Raw genomic sequence first — 25,280 nt, forward strand, 5'->3', positions numbered from 1 at the left:
CCATAATTGTTCTTATATTTGTCTGAAAATGCCTCTTGTGTCTGGTCCCAATTAGGCAAGGTATTAAGCATACTCACCTTCAAGAGATGCTAGTGCAAAGGTGGGCAAAATATGGCCCAAAGGCTGGATCTGGCCCACAGCCCATCCTGCTGCTCCCCTGTCCCCAGGCCAGTAGAGGCCTGAGGCTGGAGGAGTGGGCCAAGTCATTCACTATTAAAAGTGATTGGTGGCTCCCTTCCCCTGCCAGGGGAGCACAGTGCCTAGAGGGAGCCACCAGCCATTTTGAATAGCAAAGGACTTAGTGCTTTCCCCCAACCACAGGTCACAATTGGCCTAGGGACAAGGGAAACACGTAAAGTCTCTTCCCCCTGCCAAGGGTGCGCGGCGCCTAGAGAGAACCGCCAACTGTTCAAAATGGCTGGCGGTTCCCTCTAAGAGCTGCAAGCCCCTGGCAGGGTGGTGGGTGGGGAAGGCTTTGCGTACTTCCCTAACCTCAGGACCTGATTGGCCTAGGGGCAGGGGAGCTCTTGAAGTCTCCTCCCACTGTCAGGAGGGAACAGCCCCTTTCTGCCTGAGATGGGGACCAGTCCATGACCACTGCCAAAATTCCTGTAGTGCCTCTCCTTTGCAAAAATTACTGCCCATCCCTGTGCTAATGGTACTTGTCATCTCAGAATATGGCCATAAGAGAATTACATATTAACATGACACTTAGAGTCATCAGGAGTTTATATAGTATACTGAGGATGGACTTATGGGTCTCAGATTTTGGAATCCAGGTCTCTCAACTGAGCAACAGACTGTTTAAACCAACATGAACACCTTGCTTAAATTTCTCTTCTAAAATGGGATACTTAGAACACAGATTAAATCCATTAGATGATTGTAAGTCACTTTGAGACAATAAGCTCTGTATTTTAATTATTTCTGGAGTGGCCATTAGCAAAACTACATTAGCACGAAGGATGTTAAGTACTGAGTAAATGACTAATTGTGTACTAAATACAGTTTGTATTGAGTACACGATTAGTCAATAAGAGTCCACTGCAGCTCTGCAGTTAAAATGTAGTAGGAGCCGGGTGTGCAGACAGCCTGGCTCCTACTACATTTAAACTGCAGAGTCTCATAAGGAGTAGGTCTGGGACCTAGTGCGAGCCAGGAAGAGACCTCTACCTCTACTGCACCCCCCCCCCCATACACACACACCACAGAGAGGGTACGTCTACACAGCAACATTATTTTGGAATCATGTCAGTTATTCCAAAACAGCATATTGCACATCTACACAGCAAGCCCATTATTTCGGATTAAATTAGAAATAACAGGCTTCTTACTCTGACTTCTGTAAACCTTATTGTATGAGAAGTAAGGGAAGTCAGAGGAAGAGTGCTCTATTTTGAAATAACTGCTGTATAGACATACCCAAGTTGCATAGCTTATTGAGTTTAGCCTCTCTGTGTAGATGTATCCAGACTGTACTGCAGGGAAACCGGCTTTTAAGCCACCTCCCCTCAGCACTGGGCTCTGTTCCCGTGCCGCCCCCTGCTTCTGCTCTGATACAGACAGCAAGGGAGGAGAGAAATGCAAGTAGTCGACTATACGACTAGTCTTTTACACCCATGCAATCGCACCATGTATTATTTTTATCCTCATTACCCTAGTAGTATTCTTCCTACTGGCTTTGTTGCCTCCTGGTTTTCAGTGTATTTTTTTCCTCTAACAAGACTATGTATACTCTATTGCCCAAACATGTTGCAAGATTATAAGGGTTAGATTACTTGTGCTTTATCTTGTGTTTGTTGGTCACATTCGAGTTTCTCTTGAGATTAAGATTAAATGCTTAAAACATATTACAATGCACTAATTATTTCCTTTTAGAATTTTTTTGTAAGATAGTGCTTTTACAAGAAGCATAATTTACAATTTAAGTATTATACTCCGTATGCAACTATATCAGTTCCTAGGGTATTTTACAAACTACTGAAGTGTACTTAACATTCCTAAAATACATGCTACAATCCATTATAAATATACAGCAATGATCACTATGAAGGCAGCACAGGTGCCCAGTCATTAGGGATGTTAGATACTGTGTAATTCAATAGTCATGTAACCGCATGAAATCTTAGTGGTTACATGACTATTCAATAATCCCTGGGGGCAGGGTCTGTAGTTAACGTGCTCCCGGCCCTGCTCCCCAGGAGCCCTTTGCCACCCTGCGCTGCTGCCTCTAACAGAAGCAGCAGCATAGGGTGGCAGGCATGAGCTGGTCCACTAGTGGAGCCAGTTTAAAAACCAGCTCTCCAGACAGACTGGCTGCCTGAAGACTCATGCTCCTGCCTCTGATACAGCAGCTCCTGTCTGCTGGGGGTCCAAGCTGCTCACGGACAAAGGCTGGTTCATGGCAGTAGCCCATGCCTGCGCGGAGCTCAGACCCTCCGTGGACAGGGGCTATTGCCATGGACCAGCCCCTATCCACAGGGAGCTCGGACCCCCTGTGGACAGGAGCTGCTGCCGCAGACACAAACTGCTACATGGCAGCCTCCCTAGATCTGCCCCGTCCCCCGCTCCCGCTGCCTCTGATGGAGGCAGCAGCGCAGGGAAGGGCAGGCAGCACCAGGAAGCTGGTGCTGGGGTAAACAGGCTTTTAAGCTCGCCCCAGCACTATCGCCTGCCTGCCCCTCCTCGCTGCCACTGTAGAAAGCAGCGAGGGGGGGAGGCAGGTCCATGGCTTGAAAGCCAGCTTCCTGTGCATATCAGATGCCACCTTCCCCCCTCACCCTCTGTGCTGCTGCCACCTCTATCAGAGGCAGCAGGGTGGGGGTGGGGAGGGCAGGCAGATCCAGTGGTCATGGGGAACCGGCTTAAAAACCAGTCCTCATGGGGATCGGCTTCCACTCTGCTCTCCCTTTACCCCCCCTCCCTCCACACACCTCGGATACAGAGGCAGCAAGGGGAGGGAGAGTGTGTGTAGTCAACAAGATTAACCGATAAACCAGTCATATTGACGAAGTAGCACACCACTAAATTTACCTGGAAAAGATGAAGATTTGGGAATATGCTCAATCCCATGGTATAATAGCTAAGGATTGGTTTGCTTAAGTAACAAGTCATCTACAAGAGGGAAGTACCTGCCACTGTGAATACCTACCACCTCATAGAGAAAACCAAGACAATCTCTAAATTGGTGGTTTGACTTTAGGGAAGTGCAGATGACAGCAACAGAAGGATTAAAAAAAGAAGAATCCTTAACATCAGAACTTCATCTCAGGCTATTGCTAACACATACATAAAAATTCAGATACAAGTTTGAGGAAGGAAGAAATAATATTGTGCCAACACTACAGTTGCTACTTCATCAACACATCCTTGGTACATGCTTTTTATCTATTTTAAGTCTTATAAAACATTTAGAAAAGACCTCCAATTATTCATAGGTGTACAAAGTAGGAATATTTCTATCATAAATTGGGAGATCTGAACTGGGGAAAATGCCAAGTCCCTGGTCTCATGTAACCCAAGTATATCAAGGGAACAATGGCAATAGCTCTAAAGGGAGCAACTACGCTTGTTCATTTAATTGGAAATATGACACTGTGTGGGCATCTCCTGGGTGGAAAGGGAGTTACCAAAAAACAAAAACACTAAACAAAATTCTGCTGTTGTTTTAGAACTGCATCCTTCTTGTTCCATAAATCCCAAACAACTAATTTACTAGACAAAAAAAAAAATCGTAGAGAGTATACACACACACACTATGTACAAGTACCAGGTCTTCTTGGATGATCTAGTTATATAACAACTTACTGTTAAGGTTAAAAAAAAACCACAATGTAATTATTAAAAATCAAACATTAGCTATAGTGCTTCTCACCAGAGCAGCAAGTATACTTCCCAAAATGTAATATGTTCTTTTGTTGTAATTGTGTTGGATCCAGGATATTACAAAAAAGATGGACAAGACAATATCTTTTATCGAACCAACTTCTGTTGGTGAAAGAGAAACTCATCCTCACAAGCTCTGTGTAGGTCAAAAGTTTGTGTCTCTCACCAAACAGAAGTTGGTCCAATAAATGATATTACCTCACTTACCTTGTCTCTAAAATTGAATATGACGTGTTGAATAGAACACATTATTTCCACTTCTTTGTGGCACTAGATGTTTTTATGGCTCCTGAAAGTTCTGCTCACATGCACCATTACTATTTGAAGAGATCAGAGGGGGGTCTTAAATCAAGAAGTGGAATTAAACTAAACAAAGTGTCCCCTCAAATGGATCAAGGCAGATTATATCTATCTGTGGGCATTATAACATAGGCCTTCTGTGCCTATTAACTATATATGATAAGTATGCTGACCAATTGTTTCAAGGTCCTCTTACTGAAGGCTATTTTTACTCCTGGGGGAATTCTGCACCACTGTACAATGCAGAATTTTGCAGAAATTAACATTGAGCACACAGAATTTTTTTCCCACCCCACCACAAATATGTGCTGCAGGGCTGCTGGCTAACACTAGGGGCCACCAGATTTGGCAGAGCCCAAATTTAAGGGAAGAAAAGAAACTTGGAGGATTCCCAGCAACTGCAGTCCTCAGTATGCATCAAAGGAAGGAATCACGGCACATAAGAAATTCTGTGTAAGCCCAAGACTCAATATTAAGGTCACATTCCTGGTGTCTAGGGGACAAAGTGTGAGTGTCTGGGCCAGAGGGCCCCACAGTTGGGCTCTAAGATGGGCAGGGGTGGAAGTGTCTGGGCTGGGGGAAGTAAGAGTGTCTTGGCCAGGGGTGGGGTGCAGGAGACAAGCAGGAACTGGGTTGTTGTAGGGAGTTGTTAAACTCTATTCCTAGGGGAATTTTTGTTTGTGTCTTTATTGTTGTAGACATACTTGCTGACATATTTGTTAAATAAGCCACAGGTTGTACCTCCCTAAAGGTGGCCCAGCGAGGAGGGGAAGGAAGGTGGAGGCAGCTGGGGAGCTCTGGCCCCAGAGGCAGCAGCAGCCAGAGCCTGGCGGCAGTGGGGCCAGGCTAGAAAGAGTCAGCAGCAGGAAGGGGAGGTGGGCTGGGAGGTTGGTGGAAGTGGACGTCCCCTGGTCAGGCAAATTCCCTCGTTAGGAACCGGTCAGGTCCTAAGAGAGCTGGACCAAGGAGCTCCAATCTGTACTGATATAATTGAAACTGAGTGATTATATAGTGTTATTTTAACAAATACAATATGCAGAGTACTAAAATATTGTGCATGGAATTTTTAATTTTTTGGTGAAGAATTCCCCCAGGAGGGGGAATAATTATGAGCCAGTGTGTGTGATGGGGGAGAGGGGGCAGCTTAAAATAAAGATGCCACTAGTAGTCAGATTATTTATTCAATAAATGTATAATGCATCTATATACAATATTAGTTCAATATTTATATAACATTTCTTATTTGGAAAGTCTATTTAAGTGCTACTTACTATTTGATTAGCATTAGTGTAAATGTTTCTTGAGAGGGATTTTGGTTCACATCGTATAAATACTAAGGGTGGTCACTTATTGCAGTTGAATATTGCCATTAGGGATGTCAATGTGTAATCAATTACATAATTAACCAGCAAGACTTGGTTTACTGGTTAATCCTGTAAACTACACACATTCTCCCACTTCTTGCTGCCTCTGTATTAGAGGCAGCAAGGTGGGAGCAGGTGCTGCCACACTCCTCCCCCATGTGGAAGCAGGAGCAGACAGGAGCTGGGGGGGAGCCAACTTTTAAGCCAGCTCCCCCCAGCACCAGCTTCATGGTGCTGCCCACCCAACCCCAGCGCTGCTGTCTCTAATACAGGGAGCAGCACGGCGAGGAGGAGGGGAACAGAGGAGGCTGCCACGGCAGCAGCCCCTGTCTATGGAGGGTCCAAGCTCCCTGTCATCCTGCACTGTTGTCTCTATATTAGAGGCAGCAGCATGGGGTGTCAGGTGGGAGCCAGTCTGTGCAGGAAGTCAGTTTTTAAACTGGATCCCCTTGTTGACAGATAGGCAGCAGCGCAGAGTGGCAGAGGGCTCCTTGGGAGTGCAATGGCTGCCAGCCCCACCTCTGGGGACTACTGAGTAGTCATGTAACCGCTAAAATTTGATGTGGTTACATGACTATTCAATTGCACACTAACATTCCTAATTGCCATCTCTCCAATTTCCACAGAAATTCTGGTTAGAATTTCTATTTTAAAATTAGAAGGAGAGAACTGGTTATAGCCAAATTTCAAACACAGGACTCAATGGTATACCCTTATTCAAATTAACAAGGAGCTCAGGATTAGGCCCTAGCCTAACATCTTTAAAAAATTAAGGACCTCATGTACAGTTTATTTTCTCTTTTTACAATTCATCTTATCCATGTGCAATCAAACATTTTATATAATAAATCTCACTGATTCAATGAAAACAGAGAACTAAGTCATTCCAAAACCAGTGCGTCACTCTATATCTAATGGGGAACACCCTGTAATCTGCATATTTCTCATTTTGCATATAATTTTGATTTTGCATACATAGCATGAAGTGTGAGGTAGTGGAGAAAGAAAAATGACTTTCAGCAGATCATAACATACCCAAATATGCATATCTTTAATGTATACGCCCACTTCTGTTTAATCAGTTAAACAATGGTTTGCCTCAAACATAATTTGACTAAGGAGGACTTGGAAAGTAGGGATGTAAAATCCTGTTTTATCAGTTAACCAGTTACACTTAACATTCAGCCAATTAACTAATTAAATTAAATGTTAACTGGCTGAATGTTAAATGTAACTGGTTAACTGATAAAACAGGATTTTACATCCCTACTTTCCAAGTCCTCCTTAGTCAAATTATGTTTGTTATGAGGCAACCTTGTTTATTTCCCATAGGGCTTTCATTTTTCAAGTATATTTTCCTTCATTCAGAGGAGCCCTTTAATGTCTCATTTTAGAGATGTACTACTAGCATATTTTAGAACTTTGTTGTCAGGAGGGGGGTTTCTCTTTGGTCCTGCCATGAGGGCAGGGGACTGGACTCAATGACCTCTCGAGGTCCCTTCCAGTCCTAGTATTCTATGATTCTTTGAAACAATGAGCAGTAGTAACATTCCCAACTTGGGTACACCTTGTGAAACTTGCAATGTATCTCAACTTAACTCTGTGCCAAAGCAACATTAATTCACCCCCCAACCATGTATGTTGTGAGACAGCCTTCCATTATATGAGTACATACTATTTTTCCATAGAATCCCCACTTCATTCAGTGCACAGAATGGATGGTGCTCACTGAATGGACAACTATTCATTATTTCTTTTTATCCTCAGAATTTCATTGATTCTAAGGCCAGAAAGGGCAGTTGTAATCATCTACTCTGGCCTCCTGTATAACACAGGCTATAGAAATCCTTCAAAATAATCTGTTTGATATAGAACATATATTTTAGAGAAAAAGAAAACACCTCATTTTGATTTTACCAGTAAATAATCCCATAGTTAATTGCCCTCTGTTAAAAATGCGCAGCTTATTTTCAGTCCCTTTTCTTTCATTGTATCCCATGCTTTATTTACTGCACACTATCCAAAAATCAGCATTCAGTGCGGATTTACTTATTTCCCCCTGCACAATTTTGGGGATACAAAGTGTCTTAGAGCTTCACAAACATGAATGAATGTATCTTTATAAAACCCCTGTGAAGTTAGTTGGTATTATTCTCATTTAACAGATAGAGAACTGAAACAAAGTCATACCCAAAATTGTTACAAGAATCCACAATAATTTTGAGTTCCAAACTTAATATGCCTAAGCCCATCATAAGTCTGAACCCCCTGCTCTGAGCACCTCAAGCTCCCACATTCCCAAACTCCTGCACCCCCACTTCCCCAGTCACGTCATAACATTCCTGCACACTGCACACGCCGTGCCTGTGCCCTGAGCCCACCATATACCCAAACCCCCTACCTTAAGCTCCTCTTACACCCCAACCCAGATCCATAGGCACGTGCAGCACATTTCATTAGGGTGGTGCACCCAAAGAATTTTTTTTAAATGCACTTTGACTCCCCCCCCATTAGCCACACCCCTGACCCCCATTTGCCATGCCCCTGGAGGTAACCCTCTCCGGGCAAGATGGGCACATGACCAAAAGTAAAAAGTGTTGTGACCCCCGACCCAAGGACTTTTCCCACCATCCTCCTACCAATAGAGATTAGTTTGGCCCCCACCAACCGCCGCCCCCCCCCATACAACTATCCTGCAATTGCATTAATCCAGTGTGTGAGACATTAATGCGGGGGTGGAGAGGCTGGGGGGAGGGAGGAAGAGGAGGAAGTGTTCCCTCTAAGAGTATCCTCCCATGAGTAGAATGAATTTTGTATTGTGCACCAGTACCGAATTCATGTGGCTTGTTTGGATGTGCCATTGTGGCACCCAAGTTATTAATAAATATCTACCTTTCCCCTCTGCTGCCATGTCTCCTCCCCTTGCTCCATCAACTCCCCTGGTGCCTGCTGCCCCCCAAGCCCTCACCCTCCTCTGCTGTCCTGACTCCTGCCCTTCTCACTGCTCTCAGCCTTCCTGAGACCTGCCCCTCCTCCACCAGCCCTTCTCTCCCCCCTATGCCCACTCCTCCAGTAGCCCCACTCTGATCATGTGAGCTACCCCTCCTCATCCCTTGTCTAACACCTGCCTCACCTCTCTCCTCTGGTGCTGGTGCCTCCCCTGCAGGTGTCTGCCCTTCTGCTTCACCCCCAGAATCCCCTGGCACCTACACCTTCCCTTACTCCTGCACCCTCCTGGTGCCTCCCCCTTCCCTCACTGCCCCTACTCCCCCTTTGCCCTTTTTTCCCTGATGCCCATCCCCTCACCACCCTCTGCCCCCATTCCTCTCATGCCCGTGCCCTCACACATGACTTGCTCCAACCCCACCTTCCTCATGCCTACCCCTTCTGTCAAGCCTTCTCCCAGCACCTCCCATTCCAATCCCCAATGCGCTTACCCTCTCCTCTTCCAGCATCACCCTGTTCCCCCTCCCACTTACACCTCCCCTCCTGCCCTTTTCCTCCTTGTCTCCACTTTCCCCCTAGCATTTGTCTCCCCCTACCCTGTCCCTTTAGTGCCTTCCCCTTTCTTCCCCCTCTCCCCTCCCCCTCTGTACAAGCTCCTTCCACTCCTTCCCCTTTCTTCCTCCTCCACCCTCCCCCACCGCAAAAGCCCCTTCCTCTCCCACCCCTTCCTCTTATTCCCCCCTCCCCGCTTACCTTCAGCTTCTGCCTTACAGCTGCAGGGCTGGAGTCAGAGCCAGCCCAAGCTGCAGGGCCGGGGAGGGGCACCCCCGGGGCGCCGTATGGTGCTGCAGGGCCGGGCGGTGGCGCCCCCAGGGCACTGCGCGGTGCTGCCGGGACAGGCAGGGGCGCCTCAAGTGCGCCACGCTGTACTGCTGGGCCGGGCGGGTGCACTCCTGGGTGCCTCGGGGTGCCACGCGGTGCTGCCGTGCGCGCTCCCAGGCGTCTCAAGGGCACCGCACTGTGCTGCCATGCTAGATGGGGGTGTTCCCGGGCGCTTTAGGGGCACCGCGCCGTGCTGCTGGGCTGCGCAGTACTGCCGGCCGGGTGGGGCCCAGGGCACAAAAATGGCTCAGGCTAGCTGGCCTGAGACATTAGGGTTTGCCTGGGCACACCCCGTGCGCACGCCAATGCCCAGATCCCTGCACACCCACCCTTGCCATAAGATTAACAGAAGACAGCCTAAATGTGTGCATGAAGTTGGATTTGATCAGTTATGATGTAAACTTCAAAGAAATGTGCAAATAGATGCAGCAGCAGAAGTCCCATTAAAAAAAGTCTGAGTACAATATTTCATTTATGCTATTATTAATCATTATATCTACTATCAATAATATTAAGGTGAATATTTTCAGTAATGCAAATGAGCATTCCTATGTGGCTCTTTGACCACTTTTTCTGAATTTAGATGTAGTTTGGCTCTTTGGTTTGACAAGGTTGCCAACTCCTGTGCTAGACAACGGGCATTTTCAGGGTAGGGAGCTTAACTACTGAGGTGCCTAGAGAGGCCTACCAAATTAGCAGCATTATTTTGTTGTTAAATATGCAGATTGTCCATGGTAATGGATTTTTCTGTAGATAATTTAAAAATAGGATATATCCCACACTATACAGCTCAACACTCAGGCATAAACAAATTATTTATTGGTTTTGTTGTGTAGCAATCAGTGAATTAGATTAACTGTTAGGCACTGTCAACATGCCAATATGCTAACACGGTGAATATTACATTAAAAAGGACATCATTTGCCCCAAAAGGCCTATGTGCAGTATCCTATCTAATCCCAAATACTGATCAGAACGGGACTTTGTACTTTAATAAGCAGGTCTACACTATATTTCAACAACTTTTTACTGGATCTTTACTGCTGAAATGAGACGTTACTGGATGCTTTGAAAGTCTTAATATCAAACATTAAAATATTATCTTTGTTCATCGGCCTTTGGTTTTGGGAGAGGGGGAAGAAAATATTTTTATCTGTGATTAAAAAGGATGTGTCAAAATATTTGTTTTCCTCAACATACAAATGAAGTTGTGCAACTTCACAGTTTATTTGCAATAGGAAGTGTGACAAAACCAAGTATGTTCAAAGCAGAGACTTCCATTTTGCCCTCCAATACCCTGGTTGAACCTTTGTGATCTTGTTATGTTGACATAAGCATTGCGCTAGTTTACCACTAATTATGTCAAACCCTCCCCGCCCCCAAAAAAAAGTATAATCCATATTTCTCTGGAAAAACTGAGTTACTCACAATTCCTTTCCATATATAATACTCACAGTCCAGCTTTTGTAGTTAAGCCAACATCAATCTGACCCCAGAATCATTAAAGCAGTTAGCACAGATCAGTGATTTAAGACTTATAAAACAAATGTTCTAAAAAATCCCCCCAAAAAGGGACAAAATATAGCAAATTACCTGAAATGAAGATGCTGATTCTTGCCTACTGGCAGCTCCATGGAAAGATGCCAAAGCAACACCACCAGTCTTATGGATCACCGTACTGTCAATACTAAGAGGTACCTCTGTCCTATGTGACTGCCATGTTTCTCTTCTGTAATAAGATTCAGCAGCTTGTTCATCCCCAAAAGCAGCCCAACAGCAGCTCTCTTTCTGTTCATCTTCAAAAGCATTCCATTCTGCAGCTTGGTTACAACCAGCTGAACTGAAGTCTGCAAAGTCATCAGAGTCCTGAAAACCACTGGACTCATCTTGAGGTTTTGGCACGGAATCAAACTCTCCAAATTCACTATTCTCTCCATTTTCCAACTCAGTAAAAGCTGGGACTTGCACACTAGAAAGTGTATCGGTAGTTCTATATTCTAAAGTCTGACTTAGATCAGTCTGAATTAATTTTTGTTTGCTGACAGTTAACACAAAATTTGTATCCCTAAAATCACCAAACTCACCACTTGGGTCACTGATGTGTGCAGATTGTGCAGAAGATTCTTCTAAATTTAAATCATTCATTGATTCTTGAGTATCGCTAACAAAAGTGGGAGGTGCACCACTGACTATGCCGAAGTCACCAAAATCGTCTTCATTTGTATCACTACAAGACACAAATTCAGCACTACTTTCACCATTCTTTACATCTTCAAAATCACCCAAATAATTTTCTTCTGCAGGATCACTGGTGGGGTTTTGGATTTTAGTAAAGTTGATACTTTCTGTTTCTGATGAATCATTAGCCCTAGAAAAATCAAGCTCTTTGCCCTTCCCAATGTTACAATATTGTTGCCTTCCAGTGTTTTCTGTATTTTCAGTAGTGCCTACTGAACTCTCAGTTGTTTGAGATATGCTACAAATGATGAAGTCATTATGTTCCAGTACTGCAGGGTCTTCCTCACAATTACTACCAACTTCATTATCTACCAAACTGGTTGCTGAAATGCATACCTGCTCATCTTCAGTGTCTCTTTCATATTCATAGCTTTTATCTGAAGATATTTCCTTCCTAAAATTTTCTTCAGACACTCTATTTATTATATGGTTTTCCTGTACATTTAGTGCTTCTCTTTCATTAAAAATGTTGCATATTTTATGTTCTGGTTCTTCTAAATGGATTGCTTCTTTGTTTGAGAATGCTGCAAAATCTGCAAAATCCTCAGCTGGGCTAGACACGGAGTCTAAACTTAACTCGGTGCTATGAGTGCTAGTAGTTTTTAGTCCCTTTGAGTCACTGACACTGTCCAGATCGTCTATTCCCTGAGGATTTACAGAGTCCAATGCTGCAAAACCATTTGTTAGAATCTCTAGATGGGGTAGTTTCTCACCATTACAAGTGTCTATTTGCTGGTCCTGGCCTGTAACTTTCATATCATTTCTAATGTCTTCAGAGGAAAAACCCTCTGATTTCCCAGTGTTCTCTTTTTGTTCCCCTATTCTCTTTTCATCTTCCAGACTTACAAAGGAAGTACCTGAAGTTCTAGTCTTAACTTTTTCTTTGCTGGTATTAATTGATACATCAGAGAGTTCTTTAGCAGGTTTAGAAAATTCTGCAATGCAGTCTTTATCTTTACCATTTTTAACAGAGGTAAAGGTTGCAAGGCTATCTTCATTGTCAGAGTAATCATGAATTGGCATAAAATGGTTTGTGGGTATAAATTCCTGCTTTGAATTACTGTAGTCTGGCGCATCAAAATCAGCAAAACCTATGCCAGAAGTGCCAACAGCAGAGAATCCACCAAATTCCCCAAAATCATCATCCTCGTCATCAGCGCCATTGTCTAGTGGTGGTGGGGAAGAAGAGTACATTCGAATTATGTCTGGTTCCATTGTTTAATTCCTTTTAGAAAGTTAATTTATACCTATAAAGAAAAAAGGACAATATTACTTTTGACAAAAATGTCGAAATTATAAGATTATTAATGTGTGTAATATTTTAATGTTTCACATTTCATTTTATTGGATAACATTAGAAAAGGGAAACACTTGTATTCTAACATCAGATAAAGTATTCACAAAATATGCTACAGTGCACCACAATTATCTCAGTGCTTTACACAGGAACTGTCTGGTGTGCTTTTAAACCAATTATCAGGAGGAGTGGACAAAACGTAGACCTTTGATGACTACGTAGGACTTTTAATATGGCAAAAAAATTACATGAGTGAAACTTCCTCATTCTTTTTTATTATCATTATTATTATTGTTTTTGTCACAAAAAATCCCCACACAGTTAAGACTTCCTGTTAACTATTGGAGGATTTCATCCAAATTCACACCAAAAAGAAATCTAAAGGCATGAAATGTTTGTCTTGACAAGCTCAGGAACTCTTCACATAGGTGGCCAAAATGGGCTTCAGTGGTTCTAACTTCTCTTGGCATGTGACTCAAAAGATGTCCAAAAAGAATTCTCCCATTTTGCATGCACTCATCTCACAAAGATAGCTCTACCAGATTCTAGTTTGGAAAGGGGGAAGAGTAACTGACTGGATAGAATGGGAGCGTGGTGTCTGCCTCAAAACCAGGCTTCTGTTGGGTTCTACAGCCCACAGGATGAGTTCTTAGCTAGCATCCACCACCTACTAGGCTCCAACTCATTTTCAGGTCTCAATCCATCGGCTAAGAACTGCTGCTATAGGGTACCAACAAAGCCCAATGCAAAAGTAAACTTTTAATCAAAGTTTATCAACAAAATCAAAAGCTAGGACTATTTTTTAAATATTCAACTACAAGCCAGTAAACCACAGAAAGGAGACAGAGTTCAACTTTAAGAAGACCTATATCTCACATTTTAATGTTTCCAGTGCCTAGTACTTTGGTGATAGGGTGTTGAACATATTGACTAAAGGGAATGCTATAAATTGCTTTCCCCTAATATCCTCAAAAGACAAAGGACTTGTCTACACTACAAAATTAGGTTGACACTATGTTGGTCAACCTACAGCCACTGCAATAATTCAATCAACTGCTAGTATCCACACTATTCTCCTTCTGCTTGGTGCATTGTCACTAAGACCTAACTCTATAAAAGTCAACTAAGCCTAAGAGATCCAAGAGCAATCAACCAATGGACTCAAACTGGAAGGAAAGGTGCAATTTACTCTTGGAAGATGTCAATTTACTCTGTGCTACTTACTTTGTGACCTGCAGCAAAAACAGGGAAGACAAGATTCCTGATATTTTTACAAGTAAAATAAAAAAAAATCCAAGCAGACAATTCTTAAAATATTTCTTGAAAAGTAAACAATACATATTTATCGATTAAAAGTAAGTAATAAAAGGGCACAACCTTCTAACTTTTTTCTTTATAAAACTTACATTTAAACAGAAGACAACCCCCAGAACAGTGCTACTTTCAATAATGTAGGTAACCACATCACTATGTTTTTGAATAACAAAGAATTAGAAATGATCAGCTCTGACTGAAAGGGGAAGTGGCAATAGAAGAAATGGAGGACCCAGGGAGTGAGGGAGGGGAGGGCCACAAAAATTTAAAAATGTTGTCAAATGTAATAAAATACATTAGGATAGATATTGACAGCCCTAACAAACGTGATGCATTGTGAAGTGTAAGTAACTATGTCATTCAGTGATATAGAAGTCTGGATTGCTCTTCTCATTCCAGAAGCCATCAAGTTTTTAAAGAGCTGTAAACTTAGCACTATTAGGTCCCAAGAAAACAATACCTTATACAATTCAGTAATCCATCTGGTAGGCAGAAAAGCAGCAAAAGGACTGAGAAGCGGGTTCCATCTGCATCATTGGGGTACATGGATATGAACAAAGGGAGGGGAAAATAAATGACTGGAGAAGAAAAGTAATTAAAGAAATCTTCTTCTAGTTTAAGCAAGATATGGGCCAATCTCTGGCTAACATTTTTCCTGCAAACTTTTTTTAAATGTCACCAAGTTGACTCAGAAGTTCAGAGATTCCACAAGACACTGACTATATGTGATCTGTTAGAGACAGTTACATTTTCAGTGAGGGAAAAAGAGTTTTAAACCCTGCACTCCTATTTCAAATTTTCTGTTATTTGAGAGGTGCACCAAAATTAATCCTCAAATAATTAGAGGCCTGGTTAAAGTTTGAAAACTTCCTGTTTATAAAACATTCTGTGTATGTCTATTTTGTACTATCACTACTAGTCCAACATTTGTCTTTTTTAAATTCAGAGATTTTCATGAAATCAGATTCACTGTTTCCTGCTGTTTATTCATCACATTAAGTCAATCCTTTCAAAAGTTACATTTATGTCCAAAGCTAATAATTATGATGTCAAGCACCCAGGATTAGAATTTCAGGTGAGAAACGAAAAGCAAAAAACAACAAATTTCAAGGAAACAGTTTTTATTTCTATACAATGTCCTACCAAAGATGATTTTTTGTGTGTGTGCATGTACAGGCAGTCCCCGACTTACGCGGATCCGACTTATGTCGGATCCACAGTTACGAACGGGGCTGCCCCAGAGTACACGGACTGCGGGACCTCGCGGTCCTGCCGCCCGTGTACTCTGGGGCTTTCTCTGAGTCTCCCTGGTCTGCAGACCAGGAAGACGCAGAGCAAAGCCGCGGAGGGGCTCGGGCAGTGGGGCAGCCCCACTGCCCAAGCCCCCCCCCCCCGCGCGGCTTCGCAAAGCCGCGGGGAAGCCGGCAGCGGAGCAGTCTAGGCGCGCCTGGGCTGCCTCGCTGCCCGAGCCCCCCCCGCGGCTTTGCAAAGCTGCGGGGGGGCTCGGGCAGCGAGGCAGCCCAGGCGCGCCTGGACTGCTCCGCTGCCGGCTTCCCCGTGGCTTTGCAAAGTTGCTCTGCCCCAGGCTTCCTGGAATCAGCTGCTGATCAGTTTCAGCAGCAGCTGACTTGGGGATGCTTGGGGTTCTTAAGTTGATTCTGTATGTAAGTCAGAACTGATGGTCAGTTTCAGCAGCGGCTGAATCTGGACGCCAGTTCCGACTTACATACAGATTCAATTTAAGAACAAACCTACAGTCCCTATCTTGTATGTAACCCGGGGACTGCCTGTATATATAGTGCTTCTTAAACTCGATGCATTTTAAAAATGAAACAGAGATCACTTAATCCACAAGTAACAAGGAATAAAAATAAATTAACTGTTTATTAATTAGCTCACAGCAACTCAACAATTCTTTTAAGCCTAATTCCTGCAAAAGGATTAGCAAATGATTTTAAATGGTCATGATGTGCAAAATGCCAAGTTATGGTGTCCCTCAGCAATCATAACTTTGCCAATTTGCATCCTTAGTGTTTATAGGTTTAAACTTTAAAATCTAAGCCTATGTAAAATAATCTTCTTGAATCTTCCACTACATACATGTATAAAATACTTTTATTTGGAAGCTCTGATGTTTGAGATTACATGTATGTGTTACATTGTAACAAGTAGAGAAGAGCTAGAATACAGATAATATCTCAACAGGCAACATCCAAATCTTTTTCAGAGCAGATGCTGCATCTATAGCTACATCTGAACTTCCCGGAAGATCAATACTACAGTGGTTGATCTTCCGGAATTCAATTTCATGGATCTAGTAAAGACCCGCTAATTCAAATTGTGAGGGCACCCCCGTTGACGGCAGTACTCCTCGAATCTTGAATAAGGGAAAAAAATCGATGGGAGCATTTGCTCCTGTGAAACTACCGTTGTTGTGACAGCGCCAAAGTTTGAATTAAGGTATGTCAACTCCAGCTATGCAATTAACACAGCTGGAGTTGCATATCTTAATTCAACCTTCTGTGTAAGTATAGATGTGGCCTCTGAAAGAGCCCTGAATGATCTGCCTCCTCATTAGTCTATTCCCTGCAGTCACAGCTGCCAGATCCCACCCACCTAGGCCCCAGTTCCTTGACCTGGAGAGGAGGGGACCTGCAAGGAGGCGCTAAGGGATGATGGCCCTCTGCCAATTGGGCTTTGCAACCACCCTGCCATTGTGATGCAGGTACCTCCTCCAGCTCCTCCTCCACTAGTCTGTCCCATTCTTGCCCAACCCTATTGATCCCTCCAAAGTATCCTCTTTTGGGGAATGTGAAAAACAGTAACCCTAAAACACATGGGCATAAGAAAAGCACACCACAATATATAAATCAGTTGTTTTCAAGAATCTGAAAACAAAGGATATTACATTAAAAATTTGGTGGAAAAATCATTTGATTTTTCACCATGGTTAGCTAAATTAAATAACAAAAATTGAACCTGATTACACTTTTCAATTTGAGAGACAGCAATACTATCAACTCTCACTATAAAATGGGAACAAACATTAGAATTTTCTGCTCAAAGGCTAAATTACTTTTTCTTAAATTCAGAATCTAAAAAATAGGAAGATTTACAGTGAGAACTTTCCCCTCCCAAACCGTAAACTACTGAATTGACTCCACTATCATTTACTCAGATGTTAACACACTATAAAACCTGTGGCTTTTCTTCATGACAGATTTCTTCATTAATTCCTTCAGTTGTAAATCCCTGCTTTTGTCTGACATCTCAAATGGAGTCTAAGAGCTAGAATTGCAGGTTTATCTTTTGTGATAGAAGATGTTTAAACTGAGACTAGAATTCTTTATGTCACACTCTAGGCCAGAAGTCTCAAACTACTCTAGCCAGGTATGGCCTGTGGGACGGGAGTTTCGCAATCCGGCCCAGGAGACCTGGCAGGTCAGGGAGGGGCCCTGTCCCCATCCCCCAAACCCTGCCCCTACCTCTCCTCTCCATGGCATCCTGTCCCCCAAAGGAGCAGTCTTTTCCCAGGATATTTGGGTGCAGGAGTAATAGCTGGGTGTGTGTCCCCCTAGCACCTCCCCCCCCAGCACTCTCCAGGGTGAGGGCACTCACTTTACCTGACTCCACTTCCCCATGGTAACAGAGATGTGGGGAGTGCTGGGAGGCTTGACCGCTGCTGCCGTGACAGGCTCCCTCAGGGTATGGGGTGCCATTGGGGGGCAAGGGCAGGACAGTGGCAGGATGGGTAGAGGCTTGCAACAGGAACGGATAGCCTTCCCTTCCTGTCCACCCCTCCAACCGGATTGTGCAACTGCTCCAGCCAGGGACGGACCATAGTCCAGGAGCTTGAGACCCCTGCTTTAAGGGCTGGCTATCAACCTTTCTAGACTATTGGACCCCTTCAGGAATCTGATTTATGTTGTACATATCCAAGTTTCACCTCACTTAAAAACTACTTGCTTACAAAAAAAGACATAAAAATACAAGTATCACAGTACACTATTACTGAAAAATTGCTTACTTTCTAATGTTTCCATGAAATTATAAAATCAACCAGAACATAAATATCATACTTGCATTTCAGTGTATAATACAGGCCATCTTTGCTATACATCCAAGATATGTTCCAAAAAATGTGGACTTACAGCGAAACAACTTAAAGCAGGGAATTTTTTTTTTCCTGCAGCTGACTTTCTTTTGTACAAATTGGAATCCGGGAGGGGGGGGGGGAGGTTGTGCAACTTAAGAGCGGAGAATGGGAGGACTTATAGTGCATCAGTTCCTACAAGCAACAATGACTTTAGTGTGGAACAAATGTATTGGGGTGACTTATAGCAGGGATGCCCTGTATATAAAGCAGTATAAACTAGTTGTTTTCTGTATGCAATTTTAGCTTGTACTGATTTCTCCAGTGATTTTTATGAAGATTATTGTAAAACTAGGCAAGTATCTAGATGAGATGATGTACTGTCTGGAAGAGCTCTGCTTACCCACAGGGGTAACATGTACCCCTGGTCAAGAACCATTGCTTTAGGCCTCTATGATCTGACAAAACAGGTATTCCATCTGTCTCTGTGTGGGGTTCATGTCCATCCAATTAGAGCTATTTAGACACAGGGGTGTATGGGGTGTTCAGGGAGGGGTAGCACCTCTGATGTACGGGCATGTCGTGTCCTTTTAGGGCAGCTCGTCCACCTTTGGTCCCCACTTGTCACTCAGCTCTCACCTGTGGCTCCTAGTAGCTGTAGCATGTGCAGCGGCCACACCCCGGGCAACAGCTTCGACAGGCTGGCTAAACCAGGTTGAGAGTAGCCGTCGGGTCATTGACCTTCGGTGAGATAGGGACTTGTCTATCCTGAGCATGTGAAGACAGACTCCGGCGGATCGAGCGGATGAGACCTACTAGAATAGGACCAACGGTCATGAAGGTGGTTTCTGCAAGCGATGTGGTACGCTAAGAGCACGGCAAGACGTAAAAGATGCCCTGGTCAACCACTGTGCCCAGCCCATCTCCAATCGTCTTGACATTAGTCCTGCCATTGGAGCAAGATGGAATCTGGGAAGAGAGAGTGAGGCTGACTATGCGCACCTCTCCCTCACTTTAATCCAATTCACGTGCAAGTCTTGACATCTCAACATCCCCTAATTCCCGTAAACCTTAAAGTCCTGTGGCGACGGGCGAGCGACGAAGCAGCAGGTGTGGATACAGTGGGAGCTGTAGCTACGGACCTGCACACAGGCGGCTCAGGTCTAATGGTCGTCTTCTTGCTGGCTGAAGCAACAGCTGGACTCGGCATCTACCTGAGTGACTGAGCAGCCCTCTTTAGGATTGCACTGCTCACCTCCGTAGTAAGAGGAAGGGGCTAGAAAAGGTGCCCTAAACATTGTTTGCTTCATAGAACCCTGGCCAGCTTACTGAGGCTGGAGGGGATCCCATCTCATGCGGTCGAACAATAAAATTTCAAACAAAATGCAAGGTGACACCACTCACTATTGGCACATGGAACATACGCACGCTTCAAGACAACCCTTCAGCAGATCGACCAGAAAGAAGAACAGCCCTGGTCGCCAGAGAGTTCACAAGATTTAACATCGATATTGCGGCACTGTGTGAAACTCGTCTAGCAAATGAAGGTCAGCTCATGGAAACAGGAGGTGGTTACACATTCTTCTGGCATGGACGCAGCAGTGACGAACGTCGTGAATCTGGAGTTGGCTTTGCGGTTAAGAATCATCTTGTCCGCAAACTTGCCAGTCTTCCCAAGGGCATGAATGACCGACTCATGACACTGCATCTTCCACTACCGAGAGGAAAGCAAGCCACACTGATCAGCGCTTACGCGCCCACAATTACGAATCCGGATGAAGTAAAGGACAAGTTTTATGAAGATCTCGATGCCCTACTCTCATCCGTGAAGCGCACTGACAGGCTGATTCTACTTGGCAATTTCAACGCGAGAGTAGGATCTGATCACACTGCCTGGGATGGCGTCATTGGAAAAAATGGAATCGGTAAATGTAACAGCAATGGCCTACTATTACTGAAGACATGTGCGGCTCATGATTTGATCACCAATACCATTTTCCGCCTGCCCACTCGCAAAAAGACGTCCTGGATGCACCCACACTCTAAGCACTGGCATCTCATTGATTATGTCATTGTGCGGAGGAAAGACAGACAGGATGTAAGGGTGACCAAGGCCATGCTGAGTACTGACTGTTGGACTGACCACAGACTTATCTCCAAATTAAGCTTTCACATCAAGCCAAAGAGACGTCCGCAGGGAAACAAAGCTGTGATGAAAAAGATCAATGTCAGTAGACTGAGGAACCCCAACACAGCAGCTTTACCAGCAGAAGATCTTGGCAACCAACTTTTAGAGCTGCAATTAGAGGAAAATGCTGAGAAGGACTGGGAACGCTTCCGGGATATTGTGCACTCTTCTGCACTAAAGGTTCTTGGACCCTCACACAGGAAACAGCAGGACTGGTTTGATGAAAACGATGAAGAGATCAAGGCCATACTTGCTGAAAAGCATCGCCTTCACCGTGCTCATCAGAATGACCCGTCGTCAACAGCTAAGAAAAATGCCTTCAACAACATTCGCAGGATCGTACAGAGCAAGCTTCGCAAGATGCAGGACTCCTGGTTGAGTGCCAAAGCAGATGAAATCCAGAAGTTTTCTGATAGAAACGATGCCAAATGGTTCTACGAAGCCCTTAGATCCTTGTATGGACCTCAGCCTTCAGGGAGTTCCCCTCTACTGGACTCAGATTGTGCAACTCTCATTACTGAGAAGACTCTGATTTTACAGCGTTGGGCTGAGCACTTCCAATCCGTACTGAACCGCCCATCTTCCATCAATAACGAGGCGATTGATAGAATGGCCCAGGCGGATATCAACCACAGCCTGGATGTCTCACCATCAGAGACTGAAACCTTACAGGCCGTCAGTCAGCTGTCCAGTGGCAAGGCCCCAGGATCTGATGCGATCCCAGCGGAAGTCTATAAGGGTGGTGGTGCAGTGCTTGTCGACAAACTCACTCAGCTGTTCCAGTCCTTCTGGAATCAAGGATCTATTCCTCAGGAACTGAAAGACGCGTCCATTGTACACCTCTACAAGAGGAAAGGAAATCAACAAGTTTGCGATAATCATAGAGGAATATCACTGCTTTCCATCGCAGGTAAGATCCTTGCACGAGTGTTGCTGAATCGTCTGACTGACCACCTGGAACAGGGTTTATTACCCGAGACACAGTGTGGCTTCCGCAAAGAGCGTGGCAGGGTGGATATGATCTTTGCAGCCCGACAGCTCCAAGAGAAGTGTCAAGAGCAGAATCGTGAACTGTACACCGTCTTCGTGGATCTCACCAAGGTTTTTGACACTGTCAGTCGCGAAGGTCTGTGGCGCATCATGTCGAAGTTTGGGTGCCCTGACAGATTCATCTTGATGGTACGTCAGTTCCACGACGGCATGACGGCTCGTGTTCTGGATGATGGAGAAGCTTCAGAGGCCTTTCCCGTCACAAACGGTGTCAAGCAAGGGTGTGTGCTGGCACCGACCCTGTTCAGCATAATGTTTTCAGCCATGCTGTCAGACGCCTTTCAGAACAGTTCCTTGGGAATCAGACTGAGATACAGGACCGATGGGAAACTGTTTAACCTGCGAAGACTCCAGGCTGTCACCAAGATAAAGGAGACTGTGCTATGAGATCTTTTTGCTGATGACTGCACCCTGAATGCTGGATCAGAGCAGGAAATGCAAGCCAGCATGGACAAACTCGCAGCAGCATGCGACAACTTCGGCCTTCTCATCAACACAAAGAAAACCGAAGTGATGCACCAGCCAGCTCCGAAAGCTCAACATCAAGTGCACACCATCACAGTGAAGGGACAAAAGCTGCAAGCAGTGGACCAATTTACATATCTTGGCAGCACCCTCTCCCGCTCAGTGACAATTGACATCGAGGTCAACTGCAGAGTCGCCAAGGCAAGCTCTGCATTCGGCAGACTGCTGACCAAAGTGTGGGACCGCCGTGGAATAAGCCTTGATACAAAGCTTAAAGTCTATCGAGCAGTAGTGTTAACTACCCTGATGTATGCCAGTGAGACTTGGACTGTATACAGGAGGCACGCTAGGCAACTGAACCACTTCCACACGATTTGCCTCCGCAGACTTCTGAGGATCCGGTGGCAGGATAAGGTGCCAGACACAGAAGTCCTTTCTAGAGCAGGCCTGCCATCAGTTTACACCCTGCTGATGAAAGCTCAGACACGCTGGGCTGGCCATGTTGCAAAGATGCCAGATCATCGCATCCCTAAACAGCTCTTCTATGGTGAGCTGTTTCAAGGGAAGCGATCGCACGGGGGACAAAAGAAGCGATACAAAGATACGCTTAAAGCCTCTCTCAAGTCCCTGGATATTGACACCACCTCCTGGGAGACCCTGGCACAAGACCGATCAACATGGCACACGCTGATCTACCAAGGCTGTCAAACATCTGAAGCCAGAAGGACAACCATAGCACAAGAGAAGCGAGCACTCCGTAAAGCCCGAGTTGCAAAAGCTGCAACAGTGGTGCCCACACATGTCTGCCCAACATGTGGCAGAACATTCCGTGCCCGTATCGGCCTTATCAGCCATTTGCAGACACACCGTGGACAGTCCACAACCCGTTAGATGTCAAGGTCCTCTTCGAATACGATGGACGAATAACATTTAGACACACAAGGAGCCTTGGTCATCTCCCTGACAGCAATATATAAAATTATCCCAATCTACCCTTCAAAAAGATGGCTCTGAAATAGAATTTCAGAAGATCTTATCCCAAGATCCAATCATCTGAACATTCTGGAAATACAAATTTATAAACAGAGCTTTATCTGTAGCTAGATTAAAATAAGGATGGCTGCTTCCTTTTTTAAAAGTGCCACACGTGAGAGAGGATGTAAGAAAGGCCATTATTTCCATGGCTTCAAGCTTGTACTAACTATCCTAGATTTCTGGCAGTAGAGCTAATTTTTTAAAATGCAAGGTAATGGAATGTGTCCTTGACTGCTCCCTTCTAAACTGTTTATTTGGACACTTTCAAAAACTCATTTTTAGAATGACACTTAGGTATATCTGAGAGATCAGTTTATTCTCAAAACAAAATTTATCTTCAACAATAGTTATCTTCCTTTTGAGCAGCTCCCATGATATTTGTACTTGCAGTAAGAAAAACTGAAAGATAATGGCCAATAGGGCTACCATGAGCTGGATTGTAGAGTCACAGTCCTATTCTCCCTTATAGGGTCTGAATTTTAATACTCAATGCCTACACATACACTGAAGAAAGACATTAACTGTCATTAGAGACCTTTCCATATCTGTATAATCAAAAAAAGCAGTGGTTATATCACAAGTGCTGTGTGTATGAAACATTTTTGTTCTAGGGTTTCTCTCAGTTTCCAACACAAAGAGGCAACTGATTTCCCTATGTATACACTACAACTTATGTTGGTGTGAATAAGCTAATCTCCTATGTAACATTAACATGTAGGGAAGGGACAGCTCAGTGGTGTGAGCTCAATCCTTGAAGGGGCCATTTAGGGATCTGGGGCAAATCTTTCAGGGATGGTACTTGGTCCTGCTGTGAGGACAGGGGACTGGACTTAATGACGTCTCAAGGTCCCTTCCAGTTCTAGGAGATAGGTATATCTCCTTATATTTATTAAGTTACACTGACCTAAGCATCGGTTAAGACAGAATTTTGACACAGCTATTGTTGCTAAGGGGGCTAAAGTCAGTCAGTCAGTCAGTCAATGGAACTGCTCTCTCCAATCTGATTACAGTGTTTGCACTAAGCGTTTGCTCTGTAACATAGCCATAATTTCAGAGGCCAACAATGTTCATACTATGAAGAATCCTACCTCTTCCTTCTCAACAACTTGAGATTTCATGTAATGGCTTGTGTGTGAAAAGACGACGACTATTTCCATTTGAATTACATAAAGCTTCTTTTGATCCACAGAGGTCAGCGTTAAGTGATGCAAGTCATATAGCCTCATCCAGAACTGACCACACAAGTAAGTTATTTCTCTATATGTATAAAAAAAAATTTCCTAGGGGACAAGAGTGTGACATCACAACATCATCTGCTACCACTTGACTCTGTCCTCAGCTGCTCGCTGTGGCCAGCTTCAATGCTGTCCCCTCCAGGTATGGGCTGCTCCAGCTCTGGCTCCTGCTTCACTCCCTGGGAGGAGCCACGTGGCTGGGGAGGAACTGCTGGTGCTAGGTCCTCTCTGCCATCCAAGCCCAATCCCCCAATCCCCTCCCCGGGCTATGGCGGGTCCCCTCCTCCATCTGCACCTGACCCACCACACCCCCCCACCCTGAGCTGTGCCAAGTACGCTCTGCCATCTAAGCCTGACCCCCATTCCTGTCCCCGGGCTGCACCAGATCCCCTCTGTCATACAATTCCTAACTCCCATCCCGCTCCTCAGGCCGCTCCGGGTCCCCTCTGCCATCTGAGCCCAACCCCAAACCCCCAGTCTGCTAGCCCCTTTCCCCCCTGGCCAGACACCTACCCCTAGCCTGCTCCTCCTCCTGCCTCCTAATCCCTGGCCAGACACCCTGCCCCCCAACCTGCTCCTGCCCGCCCTCCCCTGGCCAGACACCTACCCCCAGAGGGGAGGGGGGAGATTGGTGAGCTTTGCATAGTATTTTACAAACAAAATTGGTTTGGGCCATATTCAGCATAGCCTACGTTTTGTTTCCTTTATATATGCAGGGCTTGACAATTACTGTAATCTACTCGCCCATGGCGAGTATTGCCGTGCAGTGCAGTCTGCGCATGCGCAGCGTGCTGAACCACGTGGCTGGCGATCGGGGCTCACCGCCGCTTGGAGAGCCCTGTGTGTGTATAGCTACGCTCACCTACTCGCCTCTCTCTGGCTGCTTTTGTGGCCAGAGAGCGTGACAATGTCATTCTATTGCCCATGAGGAAAAACTTATACAGAGAGAGATTATACAAATTCATGCTCTCCTCTATTGCTGCATGAA

General features: G+C 44.7%; 1 protein-coding gene across 7 annotated transcripts in view; it reads right to left on the reverse strand.

Moving 5' to 3' along the window:
• Positions 1–25,280, reverse strand: part of AFTPH (aftiphilin) — a 74,089-nt gene that overhangs the window by 39,253 nt on the left and 9,556 nt on the right. For 5 of the 7 annotated variants that reach the window (XR_016349291.1, XM_075925579.2, XM_075925578.2 and 2 more), the window contains one exon: positions 10,971–12,862. Coding sequence is in view for 6 of the 7 variants with exons in the window: in XM_075925579.2 (XP_075781694.2) it covers positions 10,971–12,830 (1,860 nt within the window). In the remaining variant the exon portion in view is untranslated. Of the gene's footprint in view, positions 1–10,970; positions 12,863–14,686; positions 14,754–25,280 lie in introns of all 7 variants that reach the window. The other 2 variants (XM_075925581.2, XM_075925580.2) reach the window with 1 other exon arrangement.

This window comes from Pelodiscus sinensis, chromosome 3 (genome assembly GCF_052426305.1).
Source record: "Pelodiscus sinensis isolate ZL-2025 chromosome 3, ASM5242630v1, whole genome shotgun sequence".
NCBI classification, from domain to species: Eukaryota; Metazoa; Chordata; order Testudines; family Trionychidae; genus Pelodiscus; species Pelodiscus sinensis.